This window comes from Balaenoptera acutorostrata, chromosome 5 (genome assembly GCF_949987535.1).
Source record: "Balaenoptera acutorostrata chromosome 5, mBalAcu1.1, whole genome shotgun sequence".
In the NCBI taxonomy this organism is placed as follows: Eukaryota; Metazoa; Chordata; class Mammalia; order Artiodactyla; family Balaenopteridae; genus Balaenoptera; species Balaenoptera acutorostrata.
The window spans coordinates 125,759,760-125,780,346 of NC_080068.1; the positions used below are offsets into that span (position 1 = coordinate 125,759,760).

Consider the following 20,587-nt stretch of genomic DNA (forward strand, 5'->3'; position numbering starts at 1 on the left):
TCTGAAAAGACCTCACCTTTCCAAGCTTAATACAGAAAAGTCTTCAGTAATTAGCTGATGCCAGATTACTTTCATCAAGTGAGACAATAGATAACGATTTGCACAATTTTTTAAACAAATCTTCCATTTCAGTTCTCTAAACCAATATATATTACTGCATTGTTGGTAAATTTGGGGGACTCTTTCTCAATTAAAGTGCGGTTTTCTCCCCCATGACAACACGGGAAAAAATTTCCTGTCCCTGTATAACAAATTTTGATACCTAAGGAAGCATCCCTCAAGCTAACAGGCATACTTGTATTCTTGCTAAAATTTCTGTTGCTCCTAAGGAAAGAACTAGATTCAAAGTAGTGCCCCAGACCGAAACATTTGCTTAAAATGAACATATATCACAGTGTTAAATAATTTTTCTTACTGAGTTTATCATTCCAAAGACTTAAATGTAACTGACAAAGTCTAGGTCATATGAAACTTAAGTAAAAATATTACAGGATAGTGGCCAAATGTTAGAAATATGTATATAACATGCACTTTGGGGAAATCTGTGGATAGTTAAGGAACTGGTCAATTCAGTTCAACAAATGGGCACGGACTACGTGCAGGTCCGGGGCCCAAGTGCGTGCTGTGGCTGCTGCCCCTTGACCGCGTCCAGCAGGCTGGCCCTCCTGCAGCCTCTCCTGCTCAGCCCTCCCCGTTCTCTCCGGTCTGGAATAGGTGAGAGCAGAAGAGAAAAGGGTATAAGCTGGGCAAGAGCCATGCTGTGCCTAGACTGAGCTGCTTGGTGTGGGTGAGCACCTCCCAGAGCACGTGCTGAAGGTCAGCAGTGGCCCTGAAGGTAACCATTTATATAGGTGTTCTGCCAGAAACAGAGGACAGGTAGAAGTTCTGTGGGAAAAACATCAGGTTAAAAAAGTTAAGCAGATCATCATTGCTAGGCTTCACAGAAATCTTTAGCATTCTGCTGTGCTTTGTGGGAGACAGAGTATATACAGTGCTACCTAAAACCTATTTGATCATGCAATACTTCTTCCTCTGAAAAGACACTAATATGTCAAGGGGAATGCTGGCATGGGCCATGAAAACAAGCAGGAAAGCTGCACTTTTCTTGGGAAGCATGGTATCTTGGAACTCATGCCAAAATAAATGACCCAGGGCAAATAGAAACCAGCCATCATGAAATGGATCTCCTAAGAATACTTGCATTTCCGGGCCTGTCTTCTTATTGGAGTTAGGAGAGAAGAACCAATAATCTGATTAATGTTTTTCCTTTTGGAATTTCTACTAAAAAGCCCTTTTATGGGGAAAAAAATAAAAACAAAGGATCTTCTAGGAGTTATGCTCTGTCAGCTGCTAGCGCATCATCTGCTTGTGACCTGGGTTTAGAGCATTAGAGATGACTGTCGTTGGCTAGCCTTTACTGTCATTATGGCCCACGTGACTTCTGAAAACTATCATTGTTATTTTTAGTGACATTTTCATGACAGAATTACTCTTTTCTTTTTTTTCCCCCTCCATTTTGGATACTGAGGCTAGATCCTTGTAAGTCCTGGTCTCTTTCTCCCCTCGTTGCTCACTTTATTTCTTCTGCTCAGAATGCCCCTTCCTTTCCTGTGTGCATATCTAAATTCTGTCCTTCCCACTCCAGTTTATGAACCAATAATTTCTTCCTTCTTTCCCTACCAAAGCACTTTCCTTTTGCCTTGCTAGTGGTACCTCTTAATACTATGTCTTGGACATCTCTGGACCCTCCAGCTGGCCTCACCTAGTTGTTGAGCAGAGTAGCCATTCAGTGGATGTTGATTGATGAGTGACGGGTTAATTATGAGTAGAGTTCTATTTCCTCTCAATTACTTGTTGTATATTGCTAAGCAAATATGATAGGAAAATAAAAGTGGCAGAAAGGATTGCCTAATTGACTGGTTCTTCAGGGCATCCCTTGTAAATAAAAAGAAACAGGATAAGGTTTATTGAAGCAAGTGTTGAATTCAGGCAGCCCTCAGCCACCCTAGAACTGCAAACAGCTGGGCTCCTTCTACACAAGGGAAGACAACTTCATATGAGGTGCTTGAGTACCAGTATTCAGCTGCTCTGTTTCCCTTGTCATTGTCTCCCAGAGATTCTAAAGGTCATCTCTGTGTAATCCAAACATTTCTTAGTGCTTTAGTCAAAACTCTGTCCAAGTTTTCTATACCTCACAATTCTGTAGAAATTGTTAATTAAGGGTCAGGCCAGTATTAAATATAGTTGGCAAATTATTGTGAAATGTTAACATATACCGAAGGCCCCAAGTTACTAACATCCAGCTTTCAAATGGCAGTTACTGCTCTGACCACCACCAGTGCCCCCCTCTGCCACTGCCGTAGAAGCTAAGGGCAAAGAGCAGTTTATAGCTTAGAGAAAAATCTATAGATGCAGATATGAAGGAAGGAAGGTTGATCTGCAAAGAGGAATTGCTCAGGGGAGCCGACCCCAAGGACGGCCTTCGAGGCCTCAGTGACCTCTCTTCCCACTACCTACATTTCCCTACCTTGACATGTTAGGCTACCTGAGATTCCAGTTATTAGAGGAGTATAATCATTTCTTCTTCTCCCAGTTTGATTACTGTGTACTGAGAGAGGAAGCCTTACTAGACTGTTGGTTCACTTTCTCAAATGTGCCAGCAATATTAGCCACCCGGCCACATGAACCAAATTCCAGGAATTTTGAGAGGTTCCAAGCAGCCTTGCGCCTCCCCTTCTTTCCTCAACCCAACCCAACCTCCCTCCCCTGCCGCTCACCACCACTCCATTTGCCACGCTTCCATCAGGCTCCACACACACCTCTGCGATGGGGCCACTGCATGTACAAAACCTGGGGGCACAAGTCCCACAGCAGTTAATTAGTGAAGTCATTAGTAATTGTCTAGCACACATGGTGGGTGTTCAGTAAGTGTTTGTAGTCATTACGTGCTGGGTCCGGTATTCTCTGAGGGAAGTGTCAGGTATGAAGTGTGTAAGACAGGGCATTGGCCCAGTGGTAGTAACCTCTACTCGGCTTAGCCTGAGGGGTGAGCCACACAGCGGAAACCTTTCCTGTACTGTCTCAGAGAAGCAGCTCGAACTGCACCAGCGAGCAGGAAATTCAGTCCTCTGTGCCTCTTGCAGTGACTCTTCTTCCTGCTTTTCAGCCTTGCAACCATCGCTTCAGATTCTTGCACAGATGAAAGAAGTGCTGCTCAGATGGAGGGGAGGAGGGGATTGAGCTCTCCGTACTTGGTCCCTTCACCTCCTTCTGGAGGTCCCCAAGGTTCCTTTGGAACAGAATAGAGCCAGTTTACCATGGGGGCGTCTTATGTGCTTTTATTGTGCTTATTAAATATCACATCTGATTTTCAAGTAGCCCTTTTTGCACCAGAATATGTGATGAAGTTGTTTCACTAATCCCTAGAAGTTTTGTTTTTTCCTTCAACAAGTTGGTAGCCATTCTTTTTGGAAAAGCATTAACATGCATAACCACTATAGTCGACTTCAGTGCTCATTAATGAAGCCCAGAACTAACAGTTACATTGTCGTAATTTGACAAAGCCATTTAAATCTATGCATGTTTTTTTGAAAGCTCCCTAAACATGCTGCTAAATCCCCTAAAGAGCTACTAAACTGCTTTGGCAGCCATTAGCCCAGCATAAGCAGAGGAACTCTTTTCAGTAAGTGAACAAACAGAGAAAATATGCTGAATGGCTGGACAAATGTGTTTCAGCTGGCCCTTTCATTTACCGATATAAGGGTGCAGTCAATATCAATCACTGTTTTCCCTGTTGCCCTGAAAATCACAATATCTCTTTTCATCCCACAAGCTCTTTTCACCACAGTAATGTGTCTTTAGAATGACACTGGCATCAGCCCGCTTCCGCTGTCTGAAGTCCGGAGAGCTTAAAACACATTTCAGGATTCAAGACTTGAACCTTCCTCCCTTCCGTTTTCCTACCTCCCACTCTCTCCTCCCTCCCTCTGCATCCACTCCACCGCCTCCCCAGATTCTTTTCAATTCTCCCAGCTTTCCTCGCTGAGTAAACAGAATTCACTTCTCTGTTCTAATGCAGCTCTCCAAAGTAAACGGAAACAACTCTATCTGATATTCCTAAGATTTAAGAACTCATTAAGGAGATGCACATAAAGAAATGCTTTTACATGTTGGTAATAGATCACAGGTTGAAAGGAATGTGGAAATTCTGTGCTATGACAAGGTGTGCTGCTGTGCAGGCCCTCACTCTCCATCAGTGCCTCCTTCCGCGGCCCTCCCCTTATCGCTGGGCTTCTCCCCCGTCCACGCCCCCCCCCCCCCACAGACATCCTTTGTCGTCCCGTGTTAGAGGGCTGCGCCGTGCACGTCCGCTCCACCTTTACAATTGTAAGCTCCTTAAGAGCAAACGCCATAACATGTATCTTTTTGCCGCTCCTGGATCTCAGTACTTAATATGTTGTTTTGAAATGAAGGTGATTACTTTTTATCCTTTTGAAGACAAGTGGAATGACTCCCAAAGATAAATTTTAAGGATAGGCTTATAGTTGTAGAAGTTACCACGGATGAATATTTCAAATGTTAACATTTCTAAAAAACAGTATTGATTGTTTTCTCTCTCCTTTTTTTTTTGTTTGTTTTTGTTTTTGTTTGTTTGTATTGTTTCAGATTATAGCCGTATGTAAAGAGGCAGGCCTTCTGGCTCTGGAAGAAGACATTCAAGCCAAAAGCATTACGAAAAAACACTTTACTCGAGCCTTGAGCATCGTGACACCCAGACTTCCTGAATCATTGAGACGTTTCTATGAAGATTATCAAGAGAAGAGTGGGCTGCATGTGCTCTGAGAAAATATACATATTCATTTTGCTAAAAATACTTTCTAGAGAAAACTTGTTTCTTTTCTAAAGAGTGTCAGAATAGCCCTTAATAAGCAAAATGTCTGAAATATGTTGACTAGATTGAGGGGCTTCAGTTCTTATAGACATTTTGAATCATATGGCAACAGTGAAAATATCCATGAAAAATCTCTGGACAAGAGTTTAAGTCAGTTTTATCCGGAAATGTGTGCTGAGTTTTAAAAGGCAAACTTTTAGCTTTTTCATTATTTGACCTGGTTCATTCCTCCCACGGAATGCTTTCCTTACTCCAGAATCCATTTCAGTGCATTTCCAAATACCAAAACTGTGGGCATCAGTTTTATACAAGAACATAGAAAATGCGTGTAGATAAAAGCACGGTGAAAATTATTTACAAACCTCTAATTTTGAAGGCCAGCCCATGAAATGGCTAAAGCACCAGCTAGGCTTATGTGACCTTATTTCCAAATACGTATTTGTTCTCATTATAATTCAGACTTAACATTTTCGCTTTAGCCTTCTTAACCTGTACTTATGGCAATTAAAAAAAGAATTGAGAGTTATTTCACATACTATAATGCCCTTTGAAAGTTTAAAAAATTGGAAATATAAGCCCAGTCCAGACCTAGAAGTCCTTGTGTTTATTTTTTCTTTTTCTTGTTTTCATAAACATGCTATAAATTAACCATATGAGGTATTCATGTTTTAACTTGTATGCATTTCCAGGTTACCAATAAACTTCTTCAGTTCAAAGAAAAACCAACTTGTACTCTTAATCATATTGTCTTACGTTGCATTCTAAATATCTGTATTTATGCTCCAAATTATTTATCCTTGAGATTTCTTGACACTTTAATACTCCATAAATATCCTTGAAAAAGCTGTTGGAAATTGATTGGTTGACTTCCAGTTCAGAAGCTGGCAATGAAAAGAATGTGTACTTAAACCCAGTCACTGTAGATCTTTGAAAATTCCCAGAAAGACAAGTCAGGCGAGAAATACCTGATTATCAAAATAACAGGGCTGTACAGTTTTGTGGTGGTAGATATTCTGAAATCACATCTCAGCTATTTCATCCTTTGACTATCAGAAATAGATTTGCGGGCTTCCCTGGTGGCACAGTGGTTAAGAATCCGCCTGCCAATACAGGGGACATGGGTTCGAGCCCTGGTCCGGGAAGATCCCACACGCCATGGAGCAACTAAGCCCGTGCGCCACAACCACTGAAGCCTGCGCTCTAGAGCTTGCGAGCCACAACTACTGAGCCCATGCACCGCATCTCCTGAAGCCCATGTGCTCTAGAGCCCGTGCTCCACAGCAAGAGAAGCCACCACAATGAGAAACCCGCGCACCACAACAAAGAGTAGCCCCCGCTCGCCACAACTAGAGAAAGCCCGCATGCAGCAACGAAGACCCAACACAGGCAAAAATCATAAACAAAAATAAATAATTTTTTTTTAAAGTAGATTTGCAAGGTGGTTTTACCCAGACTACATTGGTTTATTAGTACATAAAACCACCCAAGGGACGAAGAATATTACTACTATTTAGGAATGTGCTGGGAATTCCCTGGCCGTCCAGTGGTTAGGACTCCACGCTTTCACTTCCAAGGGCCTGGGTTCAATCCCTGGTCTGGGAACTAAGATCCCGCAAGCCGTGTGGTGCAGCCAAAAACATATATATATAAATGTGCTGTCAAATAAAATAGTCACTAGTCACATGGCTATTTGAGATTTTAACTAAAATGAAATAATATTAAAAATATAGTTCATCAGACATGTTAGCCACATTTCAAATGTTCAAAGGCCACATGTGACAAGTGTCTGCCATATTGGACAGAATAGATTGTAGAACATTTCCATCACTCAGAAAGTTCTGTTGGACTCTCTTGATTTAGAAAATAAGGCTTACACATTGAAATAAATAGAACCTCAAAGTTACTTTTGTGCTTCCCATTATCCCTTTAGTTATTAGGAGACCGTAACTTCCCTCTAAGCGCTGGGGCACAAGAAAATAAGAGAAAAACTTATCCCCAAAGGCCTAAACAGGAAAATTAAATACCATTGCCAATAAACGAAAAACCAGAACAATAAGCTTGAACCAACACTGAGGCTCTTGGGCTGGGGCTGGGCACTGGGGAGGAGGATGGCCACCTCATCAGCAAGGAGTTTAGGTGTTAATGGCCACTCAGACCCTTCAGCCCATACAATGTTGGAAGTTGTGACTGAGCCTCATACATAATGTTCAGATCTTTAAAGACCAACACCTTCAGTGTAAGGGCAGACGAGACATCCTCCCACAGGCCAGGGAGACCACAAGGAACTTCTCTCAACTTGGTCTGTGCTTTGGAATAAAAAAGAGGATTGACTATGGGCTCACCCGACCATGGCTTCAGGGTTTGAACTCATACAAACTCTGACACAGAGCTCAAAACCTAGAAATAAACATGAAGACAGAATCCAAGCTAGAAATATCCTTTGGGTGACCAGCAGTTGCACTACTTGGAGGAATATGTCCTCACCCTGGCCACAGAGGATTCCAGCAGCTAAAAACCTGCTTACAGAGTTCATAATCCCAAAAGATATGGAGTGGTGGAGCGTCACGCTCTGCTGGCAGAGTATAAATTCGTGCAGCCACTTTGGAAAACAACTAGCATGTCTAATAATGTTGAAAACCCTATAATCCCAACAGTCCTTCAAGTGTATACCTCAGAGCAAGCTATTCAATAAAGTAATGAATGAGAAAATCATAGCACCATTATTTGTAAGTAGTAAGAAACTGGAAACAATCTAAATATCCATCAGTAACAGAGTGGATTTCTATGGAATACTCATACAATACAGTACCCGTGGCAGTTTAAAAAAAAGAAAAAAAAAAAAAGCTGTATGTAAAACAGAGGAATCTCAAAAGCAAAAAGAATGTTTCAGAAGGATACTTAACAATATTTATTTAAAGTTTAAGACATGCAAAATAATATGTTGTTTATGCGGACATGTAGTAAAAGACTACATGAATGGAAACATAAAACACCAAGTACTGGAAAGGAATTTCCTCAGGGGAGAGAAGTTGAAATGTTTCATATCTTAAGCTGAGTGATGGGAATACAGATGTTGATTGTAATACAATCTATACTTTTTGTATGCCTAAGTATTTTATGACAATTTTTAAAAGATGACTTTAAACTGACATGTTATGGTGCAAGGGCAAAATGTACCTATAGCCATGTTCTGCGTTCTAACTAACATCACAACCCTATTCATCCCGTTCCAGTGCAATCCACAACGCCCACAATTCCATGTGTCTGGAAAATCAGGGGTACCGGGTATGATGGAATAAAATGCAAGCAGGTAAATAAGAGATCAGGCTTTTATGACCCAGGAAACAAGCTGAAAGAATTTTTTTGTTTTCTACTAGCTTTTTTTAATTTCCAGTTTTATTGAGATATAATTGACATACAGCACTGTGTAAGTTTAAAGTGTACAGCATAATGATCTGACTTAACATCATGAAATGATGACCACAATTAGCTTAGCAAACATCTGTCATCTCAAACTGATACAAAAGTAAAGAAATAGAAAAACAATATTTTTCCTTGTGAAGTTGGAAGAAATTTGTTGGTGAAAGTTAGTGTTTAGGTGCTACATGTCTTGCAGCGGGTGGGAGAAATTAAATCTGGGAGTCAGACATCTGTTTCCATGGCACTGTGATCCTGCAAAGAGTTGGAATTTAAGAACTTTAAAAGATTTTAGAGCACTACATCTTTAGTCTATTCCAAACCAATTATTTTTTATATCTTTAGGTAGCTAATTATTACCGTTGAAAAGGCAATGATAGTCCTTTATTTGAAGTTTGTGCCCTTTCTACAACATAACAGTAAAGGTCTGAGCCACAAAAAAGAGCAGGTCAGGTGTTGCTGATTAGAGTTTGCCCGGCTTTATTTCCATGGTGGTTCGACTTCTAATTCCAGAATCTCATGTTTATGGACTTAAAAATAGTGTATGATCCTATTATCTGGGATAGTTTGTGATTGAATACACAGTATAATTCACGGAAAGTTCAAGTTCAGCAAGGAAAGAAGATGCCTAGCTTCCTGTCTTTTTGGTATTTTGGCATCTATTTGGTCAAAAGTTTGTCATTGGTTCAGATTCTTTCCAGGGTTTGGGGATATTCACATTGACAAGCTTTTTGCAGCGTGCCAAGTGATTTTAGTTTGAATAGTGAAATTAATGTTTCCTTCTAACAACAAAACTTAGAAGAATGGCTTCTAACTTTTACTTCTTTGTGACCAAGAAAATTTATAAGCTTAATACCGACCACCCTAACTTAGTTTGAAAAATATTCAGTTCTGTGTTATTTCTAATGTGTAAAACAGGTTTTAAAAATAATGTATAAGCTTTCTATTTTGGAAAAATAATTATTGAATTTATAGAAAAAACAAACCTGAGTGTATGTTTAATTTATCTTAATCAGGGGAAGGCTATAGAAAAGTTGCTCTAAAGATAGAACAAAATAATTTCCCTGGCCTGTTGTTACTTAAATTCCTGAATGTGAGGTTGTTAGAGTGTTGGTTCATTTTGTCATGTTTCTCTGAGTCCTTCCTTTAAAGATGGGCACACACCAAAGCACTTACTGAATTAGCAGGAGTTTCCAAATACGTTTCACGTAGAAATTCTAGTTCTCCAATTGATTTGCTTTCCTTCCTTCCGTTTTCATTATACCAGCTGTGTGCATGGATAGACTTTACCTAACGTCTATGTCAAATATAACCCAGTAGCCTGTATCTTTGGTGGGGGTCTCTTTTGGGGAACAGAATTCACTAGCAAATTGAAGCAGAAAAAGTTACAAGGTTTTTGATGGTTCACAAAATCATTGGGAAATGTGTAGACTCTTCTTTCAAGACTTAGTGATAAACGTACCTGGAAAGATGTTTAAAGTATCACACACAATACACACAACAAAACCCAAGGAAATTAAAAGAAAGAAAAATAGAGCTCATCTATGCTGAAATTAGAGAACAGATAAACTGCATGTTAAATGTTTCAAAGGCTATCTGTCAGGTACAATTTGGACCAACTTGAAAATGTGCTCTATAACCACCATGTAATAAAACTGAAAATAAGAAATGTAGAAACAACAATAACAAAAAAACCAACTACTCAGAAGTTCAAAATTCATTTTGAAATAATTCTTTGATCAAAGAAGAAATCAAAATCAAAATAGTGGAATATCTGGAAAATAATAATGAAAATACTTACATCAAAATTTATGGTTCATTTCCATATAGCTACCTCTCAAAAAATTTTAAGCACAGATGGTTTTATAGGCAAAAATTCATTTAGATCTTCAACCTGATCATTGTTATGCTATTTAAACTGTTTCAGAGCATAAAGAAAAAGAAATCCGAATTCTTGCTATAACTAGCATACTGCCAACCCCCCTTTACTAGCTACATATCAAAATCTTTAAAAGAAGTACTTTAAAAAATGATTACTCAAAATCAGATAATAATTTAGCATATTAATAGATCAAAGTAGAAAACAATGCACTCAGTTTTATGGAATTCAACATCCGTTTCTCATTTTTTAAAAAAGGAAAGATAACATTAACGTGCTAAAAATAGTCATCCTAAACCAATGGGCAGTAACATAATTAAATATCAAAAGTGATTTTCTAATTTTGTTGTAAAATCGATATCCCCATCTGTGCTTCATCCAGGACAGCTTGGAAATAAAAATATTTTTAAGTGTGTAAAAACTAATAATAAATAAATAAATATCAGAAGCTAGAGCAATTGTTCATCTTAATTCCTTGAGTGCTAGCCAATGAAGGCATACATGGAAGTAGAGTAAAAAACCCTAAGATAATTCACTGAGGGATTATGATGCAACTGATATGGCCTCAGACTTCACTGGCTGTTACAACAAAGTAAGTTCGCATTTTCTTTTGTACCCAATTTATGTCTTTAAGCCTTCATCCTCCAATAACCCAAAGTCCATTCTACTGATTTTGCCTCTTCAGATACTTTCTGGGGCTCCCCCATTAATAGACTTCAATGTTTGTTAAGGACATAATGGCAGTAGCTTAATACCAGTTCCCCGCTGCCCACTCATCCCCCACCCCGCCCACCTTGTCCCTGCTGTGAGCTACTCCCCACCCCTGGGCCCCTGATGCTAGCTTCTAACAGGCCCCTGCAGCTCACTGCTGCTTTCCCTATCTCTCCCCCCCCCACCCCGCCCCGGTTTAGACAGCGACCTTACCTCAACTCCCCCGGTGCGTAGGCTAAGGCTAGGCTGTGACGTTTTAGAAAACTGATAATAGAGAACAATTACAATGATGAAAACATTTTAGTTTCATATTGGATATCAGGGCTCCTAGAGTCTGTACCCGTGTTCCTCCATGGGCAAATGATCTCTTTCTACTACCCTGTCAAAAAAACCAGCCTATCACATACTAACTGCAGTGTCCTTCACTGTGTGCCCCAGTCAGGACACAGAGTAATTTCTGCCATGCTGCCCACCATGAAAGCCACTGTCATCTATGGTGCAGAGTCATCTAACTCAACTGTCCCCCAAATTTTCATTCTAGAAAGATTTTTGTTTTAATTTTTGAATATCTAAAATTTACATGAAGATTTTTTTAAAACCAAAATCTTTCCCCTAGAGGTAAACTTCTCTTCTACCTTGAGAACAACAGTAAACAACATCAGGAAGTTTCAAAACTGCTCTTAGATTATCAAGGTTCCAGAAATATTATATTCCAGTCTTAAAGGAGCCTATTACCTTTACAAGCCCTAGAGTTCAGTAAAATGGATCCTTGACTAGTCTCTCCATTAAGGGAACAGGAAAAGGAAGAGAATATAGGGAGCTCAAAAGGATACCTTATAAGTGGAAAAAGAAGACATTTTTCAAGAAGCAGAGACAAAGGGTCGGTGAGGAGAAGCAAATTCAGTGAACATCATTGGATTTAGTCCCTAGTAGTTCATGAATGACCTTTGAGGAAACTATCTCAATGGAGTAATAAAGGTTAATGGTGGTTACACTATGTTACATACTTACGTGGCTTTTTCCAAAAGAAATTTTAATACAGTGTGTCAGTTAAGTTCTTTTCTGCCATCTCCAAACTTAACCTTCTAAACTTTGCTTTGTGGTGCTGAGGCTGGTACTCAACAAACCACATTCCTTCATTGCCAGCTGATGCCCTAATAGCCGTGCCAGTAGGAGGCGCTAGAGGAAGACTGCGAGGCTGGAGTAGAAGATGGAACTTGTTCCTTTCTGTTGTTTCCTGTGGGCTCCCTGTGTCCTCCCTGCCTGTTTCCTGAGCATCACCTGGGCACAGTTGTTTGTTTAACCCCATCAGTGGCAGTTCCTTCCCGCAGCAGTTGAGTCCAACATTTGCAAAAGCAGCTTCTTTGCCCTCTTCCTTTCCTCAGAGATGCCAGCACTAGGAGAATGTTTGTGGGTATAGAGTTTAAGGATATTAAACCAAGGAGGATTTAGTGTAACACTGGATTGAGCTGAATGTATGATATACGCTCATTTATCACAGATTTTGGATTAAATGTGTTAAGTTTGTTTAGCGGCAAGTGGATGTCATAAGCTACTTCTTTATTTTACTTTGTATTAGTTTATTGTTTCTCTGGTCCCCACTGCTTCACGTGTGCAGGGGTTTTTCTCTGTTTTGTTCACTGCTGTATTCTCCCCAATTTCCACTGTAAGTGAAGAAAAATTTTTTGGCTTTGCTGCCACATTTTAAAAAATAACATCTTTTTTAATTTGCATGTTTCCACAAAAAAAATTTTTCATGGCCTTCTGTGCTTGCCCCCTCTGTATAACTTCTCAGGAGGAATTCTTCAGAAAACTTGATGAGAGTGATTGAATGAATGCAAAAGAGCCTATTGGCTGAGAGTTAAAGGACAACAGTTTGCCATTTCAACTGCTCCTACTAAGCTGTCTGAGGTTCTGTCAAGAGAGAAATCTGGTCTTTTGTCTCCTGCGTTCACCTTTAACAATTCACCCCTTTATTCCTCCATGTCGCTCCCATTTTAGTAATAAAATATCTAGTAAAATCTAGGAGTTGGTGGAATCATTCAAATAGATATAGTAATATTAACACACATTTTTAAACATTTTGTTCACAAAGGCCCACACTTTTGGAAAATCTTGCGATTTTTGGTAGGTTTTCTCCCAAAAAGTTGGTGTTCCTGAAAAAACATTACAGTGAAGTTTTAGCACAGAGCCAGGCTGTACCAACCCAAAGAACAGTAAGGATTTTTCCAGTGTCTTCTGGGGTAATTTGTACTTTTCACCCCTTTGGGCAGGTTAGAGCTCATCATCACAGGGCCCTTCAGCCCCGGAATCACAGGAATCACAGCTCAGAACCACGGGAATTCGTTCAACGTTCTGGGCAGAAATTGTCTGTCATTGCCGCCCAGGATCAGGCTTCTCCTCTGGTCTCAGGGAAGAGAAGGTCCGCATGCCTTCCCTCCTCTCCCCTTCCCTGGAGGGTCGGTGGAGGTGGTGACCACCAAGCTTTGTGTACGCCACAGTTCACATCTTTCTTTCATGTTTCCTTTTAACAAGGTTCATTCTTTACCATGGTCTTAACTGGCCAGCCCCGGTGGACTCCAGGTGAATTCCATTAGAAAGCACACTGGGAAGAATTTTGGCAAAATCACGAAATGTGGATAGTGATATACCAATTGCAGTGGAACACTCACCTATCTCACGGGGGTGCTGTGAGAACCAATTAATGTTTGTAAAGGCCTTTGAGTTCCTTGGAGGGAAGGTGCCACCAGAGCATGAAGCATTATTGTGAAGGGATTATGTGCACAAATACAATACCAGGAGCCAGGATATTACTAAAAATAAAGCAGAACTTTCTGTGAGGAAGGTAAGGAAGGAAATGCCTCACTGAAAAAAGCTTAACTGTCTCTTAATACAAATGCTTAGGCTACCGGGTAATGGAACGGCAAATCTGAGATTCTATTCTAGGTAAAGGATGATGTTTTCTCAGCATTGTCAAGGTGCTGTGGAACAAAACCAAGTGACTGCTTTACCCAAAAGAAAGTTATAGTCTTTGAAAAAGAGATTAAGAGGGTGTTTGGCTACTGCACTGTGTCCATCCATGAGGAAAAAGGCAACAGAAAAGCAAATGTTTGTTTGCTTTACGGGGGAAGGAGTTTAAAACATTGGAAGAAAGGAGACTGCTTCAAATTTAAATACTTGTTGATGGTGGCTCCCAATAGATCCAGTGATGAGGATTAAAGCTTGTTAGAAACCGAAACACACTTTTCATTTGCTTCTTTCTCAAACAAGTGCTTTAAAACCTATGTTTGAAATAGCAGAAGTAATATCTTCTTGCTTGTGCGTTTACAAAAGTGATCACATTAACTGTGTAAAAAAAAACAAAAACAAAAACAAAACAAACAAACAAAAACCCTCTACTTTGTCCGTGTTATAAGTACAACATGCTATATTTACGGAATGGGTCGTATAGTGTTTTCGAAGCCCTCATTAGGCACTGGGTTAATAAACTCACAGCAGAAATGGGGGTGAAAACTCTGTCTCCTCCCAACCCCTCTTTCTGACCCTTTCTTTCTCCTCCACCTGCTTATTTTATAACAAGGCCTCAGGAGCCTGAAGCAGATTAGCAAACAAATATATCCTTTAATGTCATGACATACTTTTCCCAGCATAAATGGGATTAATCTGCCAACCCAGCAAATTCTACGTTGCAAATACCTCAGCTGCATAATCAGCCACTTCCGCCAACCCCCTAATTTACGGCACAAAGGTCATTTTATTTTAATGTTTGCACTGGTTAGACTTTCTTTCTCCATTCTTCCCTCCCATTCCCTCTCTCACTCTCTCTCGTTTTCTACCTTTGAAAAGTCCTGTATGCAGCCTTTAGACAAGCATCAAAGAGCACAAACCTGTGGTTCCCAGAGAAGCCAGAAGAGTGAAAGAATGTAGAACCCGAACTGCCCTCCAGCAGCCCCAGAAGATCCAGCTCCAGAATTTCCCAAGGCGGCCTCGGTCTGGCCCTGGCTGGACAGTGCAGGGGTGAGGCCTGAACATCATGGCCAAACACAGGCACTCTATCGCCCCCAAAGCTCGTTTCCCCCAGATTTTACCATAATAATGAAGAAAATCTGGGCCGGTTCCCTAGACCCTACTCAGACATTTTAAGAACTAGAAATGTGTTGAGTTTTGTATGAATGCAGAAGGCAAGCAGCCCGATTGCTGATCTCAGAACCAGAAGGTGTGTCCAAGCGCCATTGACTTCAGTGACTTGCTCAAGGTCACAATGTAAGAGGAAGGGGCAGGCGGGTGGTCTACAGTCACTACAGCTCTTCCGCCCACCCAAGCCGTCCTGCTCCTACCAAACTGCACTGCTTCCCTGAGGAAAGGCTCACCACGCTGCTCTCATTCAGGAACCTGAAGGGAAAAGGGCTATTTTGGGGTTATTTACTCAAAACCATTGGGTAAATTCTGAGTCATATTAACGTTTCCCTTTACTCATCCTTTGAAACCTGATCAACGTGAGTCACTAAACTGTTCTATCCTCTTGGTTGGTGACCAAAGGGAAATGCTTCATTTTAAGAAGTAGGTCGTCCTGGCTGTTGTGGATGCGTTTCTGAGAGTCACAATGGACAGAGATGTGACGAATAATGAGGCCGGAAGAGCCGTGCAGCTGTGAGCCCCCAAGTCCTCATGGCACGTGAGCCAGAGAGACTCCTCCTTCCTGAAATACAGGGTCTCCGTCAGGCCTTTAAGCTAAAATAGTAAGAACAATGGGTTAAGGAAGAGTGAGAACGTAAGCATGTTTCTAAAGAACGGTCATGACATCAGGACCTTTTATTGCAAAACAGCAAAGGAGCCTAACAAATGAAGCACAGCAACGTGCGACACAATGGATGAATCTCAGTAATAGGATATTAAGTGAAAATGAGTGTCCCCGAAGATTACATACCACGTAATGCCCTTTATATAGGTAAAGCAACTAACAGTTTTTTTAAAACCATGAGCAGTTTAGGAATACAATACAACTATATAGAAAGAAAAGCAAGGAGTTGATGGGTTCAGGATTCAGGATGATGGTGGGGAGGACAGTAGTGATGCTGGTGGGAGAATGTATGAATAGATGTGAGTTATTTTCCAGTCCTATTTTTGCTTCAGGAGATGGGTTCATAGATGCTAAGTACATTTCCATAAATTATTTACATACCTAGGATTTAGCAGGTACATTATCTATACTTAATTAAGGTAAGTAAATAATTTATGTACTTAATTATATACACAAATAAGTAAATAACTAAATTTAAGCTGAACATTCGCAGCCCAGTAATAACAATGTATCATGAATCAAGGATCCTTGGCTCATAGACGGCCATCTTCTCCCTGTGTCTCTTCATATCCTCTTCCCTCTACGCTGTCACTGTGTTGAACTTTCCCCTTGTAAAAGACACTGGCCATACCGGACTTAAGAACCACTCTAATGCCTTCATTCAAACTTGATTACTTCTCTTGAGACGTTTTCTCCAAATGAGATCACATTCTGAGGTACTGGGGGTTAGGATTTCAACACACCTCCTTTTGGTAAGACACAATTCAACCCATACAACAATGCACAGGGCTTCCCTGGTGGCGCAGTGGTTGAGAGTCTGCCTGCCAATGCAGGGGACAAGGGTTCGAGCCCTGGTCTGGGAAGATCCCACATGCTGCGGAGCAACTGGGCCCGTGAGCCACAGTTACTGAGCTTGCGCGTCTGGAGCCTGTGCTCCGCAACAAGAGAGGCCGCGATAGTGAGAGGCCCGCGCACCGCGATGAAGAGCGGCCCCCACTTGCTACAACTAGAGAAAGCCCTCGCACAGAAACTAAGACCCAACACAGCCATAAATAAATAAATAAAAATTAAAAAAAAAAAAAAAACAATGCACAATACTCGACTGTTAAGATCCATGGCATTGGGAAGGGGGGGAAACAGTTATTTTAATTGTGCATTTACAATGCCGTTTTCAAAGTTTTTCTTCATTTTGGCACTGCTGGCTTAAACATTGTGAATGGAAGAAAGCATAGAAAGATTGTTGAAACACTCTAAAAGAGAGACAGAGAAAGACAGACAGACAGAGACAGAGAGGAATCTCATTCTCTGAGTCTTTTTATTTATTTATTTATTTATTATTTTTTTAAAATTGAAGTATAGTTGATTTCTAATATAACAGTTTTAGATATACAACATAGTTATTCAAAATGTTTATAGATCATACTCCATTTAAAGTTATTATAAAATATTGGCTGTATTCCTTGTGCTGTACAATATATCCTTGTAGCTTGTTCATTTTATACATAGTAGTTTGTACCTCTTAATTCCCTACCGCTATCTCGCCCCTCCCCCCTTCCCTCTCCTTACTGGTAACCACTTGTTTTTTCTCTATGTCTGTGAATCTGTTTCTGTTTTGTTATATATGTTCATTTGTTTTACTTATTAGATTCCACATATAAATAATAACATAGATTATTTATCTTTGTCTGACTTATTTCGCTAAACATAATATTCTCTAAGTCCATCCATGTAGCCGCAAATGGCAGAATTTCATTCTTTGTATGGCTGAGTAATATTCCATCATGTATACATACACCACATCTTCTTTATCCCTTCATCTGTTGCCGGGCACTTAAGTTCCTTCCACATCTTGGCAATTGTAAATAATGCTGCTATGAACATTGGGGTGCATGTATCTTTTAGAATTAGTGTTCTCATTTTCTCTGAGACTTTTTTTTTTTAAATTAATAGCTACTCTATTTATTTATTTATTTATTTATTTATTTATTTGTAGCTGTGTTGGGTCTTCGTTTCGTGCGAGGGCTTTCTCTAGTTGTGGCAAGCGGGGGCCACTCTTCATCGCGGTGCGCGGGCCTCTCACTAACACGGCCCCTCCCATTGTGGGGCACAGGCTCCGGACGCGCAGGCTCAGCATTTGTGGCTCACGGGCCCAGTTGCTCCACGGCATGTGGGATCTTCCCAGACCAGGGCTCGAACCCATGTCCCCTGCATTAGCAGGCAGATTCTCAACCACTGCGCCACCAGGGAAGCCCTCTCTGAGACTTTTTAATTGATCACAAATATTGATTACAAAACTTTAAGCCAACTTTGATTCACTCTGCTCCTTAAAGCAGCCACTCAATGCTAGGTACCCCTTCTATCATGCAACATCTATCAACGTTTAAAATGCATCAGCTTCTCTCTTCCTGGAATCTATTTATAACATGAGTTTTTAAAAGATGTCCAAGGCTGTTTATGGCAACATTGTTTGTACTAGCAAAAAAAACCTAGAAACATACTAAAGGTGTATCAGTAAGGGAACTGTTGAATAATTTATGGTATATCCATGCTGTGCAAGCGTTTAAAAAGAACAAGAAAGAGTCTTATAATAGTAGCCAAGCAGTGGGGAGCATTCACTCTGTGCCAGCCCTGTGTTAAGTGCGTTTATACAGATTGTCCGATTTATTCTCGGCCAGTTGGTCACTGGCCTGGGTACAGTTGAAGAAAGAGGGACCTAAGAGATTTGAGTGGTGAAGTCACTTGCCCAAGATTACACAGCTAGCTCAGCTAGGATTCAAGCCACGAAAGTGAATAAATGAGAAAAAACGTTTTGAAAAATATGTACCAAGGTTCAAATAGCGGTTATCACTCTAAAGTGGTGGGGTTGGACTTCCCTGGTGGTACAGTGGTTAAGAATCTGCCTGCCAACGCAGGGGACACGGATTTGAGCCCTGGTACGGGAAGATGCCACATGCCGCGGAGCAACTAAGCCCGGGCGCCATAACTACTGAGCCTGCGCTCTAGAGCCTGTGAGCCACAACTACTGAGCCTGTGAGTCACAACTACTGAAGCCCACGCGCCTAGAGCCTGTGCTCCCAACAACAGAAGCCACCGCAATGAGACGCCCACGCACCACAATGAAGAGTAGCCCCCCTCGCTGCAACTAGAGGAAGCCCGCGAGCAGCAATGAAGACCAAATGCAGCCATAAATAAATAAATAAATAAATAATAAAATAAAGTGGTGGGGTCATGGACGATTCTGCTTTTCTTTTTCAAAAAGACAGCGTTTGTGTCTCTCAGGCCCATCCCTTTCTTCCTTTCTGTTCCCACTGCTCCCAGGTAAGCCCAAGTTTCATCGTCTCATGCTTAGTTTACACACTCGTCTCCTGGTCTCTGGTTTTCCTCTAAATATCCTGCACGACCCTTGGATCTGGCAGTCCCTTCAGTAGGTACCCTGCCTTCCAAGGAAGTCCAGCTCTTCAGGCTGGAATTGCCTGGCCACCTCTTAATAATCCAAACTTTTCTTCCTCTAGGGTTCAGCTTGACCAGCTCTGCTGCAAGAAGCCTCGTCTTTTTCCTGCCCTGCTCCGTTCCACACTTCTGCCACCTCAGTGTCCTTACGTGGTGTGTGCTCTCATCCACAGGGTCCCCCCTTTCCTTCTTCGCTGAACAAAAGCCTTCCGCACTCAGCCAAACACCATCACTCCATGAAACCGTCCCTCCCTGGCTCTGCCAGCCTTCCGTGCCCTCCCCTCTCCATGCCCTCCTGTGGCATCCATGCCATTCATTTCGGCACTATGTTCTTGCAGTGCCATTTTACTGTTTAATATGTGCTTTATTCCTTGTTGGAGAGTAACCCCCAAAGGCAGAGAGCACCTATTTTCCTTGTTGGAAACAGTGTACCATTCAGCACTGTGTTGTATCTCTACCTGGTGTCCAAGAAACATGTATTTAATAATGCCAATGAATTAAAGTGCCATGTTTAAAAGAGCAAGCTTATGGATACGGTCCATAACGAAATCATAGGTGGCTTACCTAAAGCAATATATAAAGCGTAAATATTGCCTCCGAGCAATACTGCCCTGTTGTTACACCGGTTCCTCCGTGACTGACCTTCTCATCCCTGAACTGAGCCTCCACCATGGCTGTGCCACCGTCTGCCTGGCCGGACTCCCATGGGAGCTTCTACCTAGAACTCACCTTGGACTTTGGATTAGGTCTGAACCTTCAGTTAATGGCATTTATTTTCCATCGCCAAGCTATCTAGGGGCCCAGCCAGTCACCTCATTAGCATAAACTCAGGCATGGTTGAAAGGGGCTTATTGCGAAGAACACAAGATGCTTCGCTCACCCCTAACACTCAGGAAAATCCAAGGGTTTTAGGAGCTCTGTGCCGGGAGCCAGGGATGAAGACCAAATATATATTTCTTATTATATCACACTATCGCACTCTGAAACACAAAACTGATAACATCTACCTTTTAAGGTTGTGAAGGATAAAATGAAATAACGTGTGAAGTGTGACCCAGACCTCATCTTTAATGAGAGCTCTTTGGCCTTCCCTTCCTGCCTCCCTCCCAGCCTTGGTTCTAAGCACAGGGCACGGCGGCCCTGCGTGTACATCCTTCTGCCCTTTAAACACATCCTGTGGAAATTTGAACAATTCGGAGAAGTTTTTCTGAACAGCCATCACCTGTTCTTTTTCACAGGGATTATTTATGTGTTCGATCTGACACTGGTGCTTTTTGGCTTTTTTTTCCTTCAGAGTTTCCCTTCCTTGTGAATCATATTTCTGGCGAGCACGGGCATACCTATCATTTTTCTGAACTTTCTAAAGCCTGTTTTCCACAGTCCAGGACTCACGTCAGCTCAGCCTGATATTCCCTTTCCTCTGTTTGACCAGGAATGA

The 20,587-nt window shown here is 41.3% G+C and overlaps 1 protein-coding gene across 3 annotated transcripts in view; it reads left to right on the forward strand.

Annotated features, from left to right (window-relative positions):
- AFG2A (AFG2 AAA ATPase homolog A) overlaps positions 1 to 5,606 on the forward strand; it is a 331,389-nt gene extending 325,783 nt beyond the window's left edge. For all 3 annotated transcript variants that reach the window (XM_057546786.1, XM_057546785.1, XM_007172385.2), the window contains one exon: positions 4,666 to 5,606. In XM_057546786.1, the coding sequence (XP_057402769.1) occupies positions 4,666 to 4,842 (177 nt within the window). In that variant the 3' untranslated portion in view covers positions 4,843 to 5,606. The remainder of the gene's footprint in view (positions 1 to 4,665) is intronic.
- The last annotated feature ends 14,981 nt before the right edge of the window (positions 5,607 to 20,587 follow it).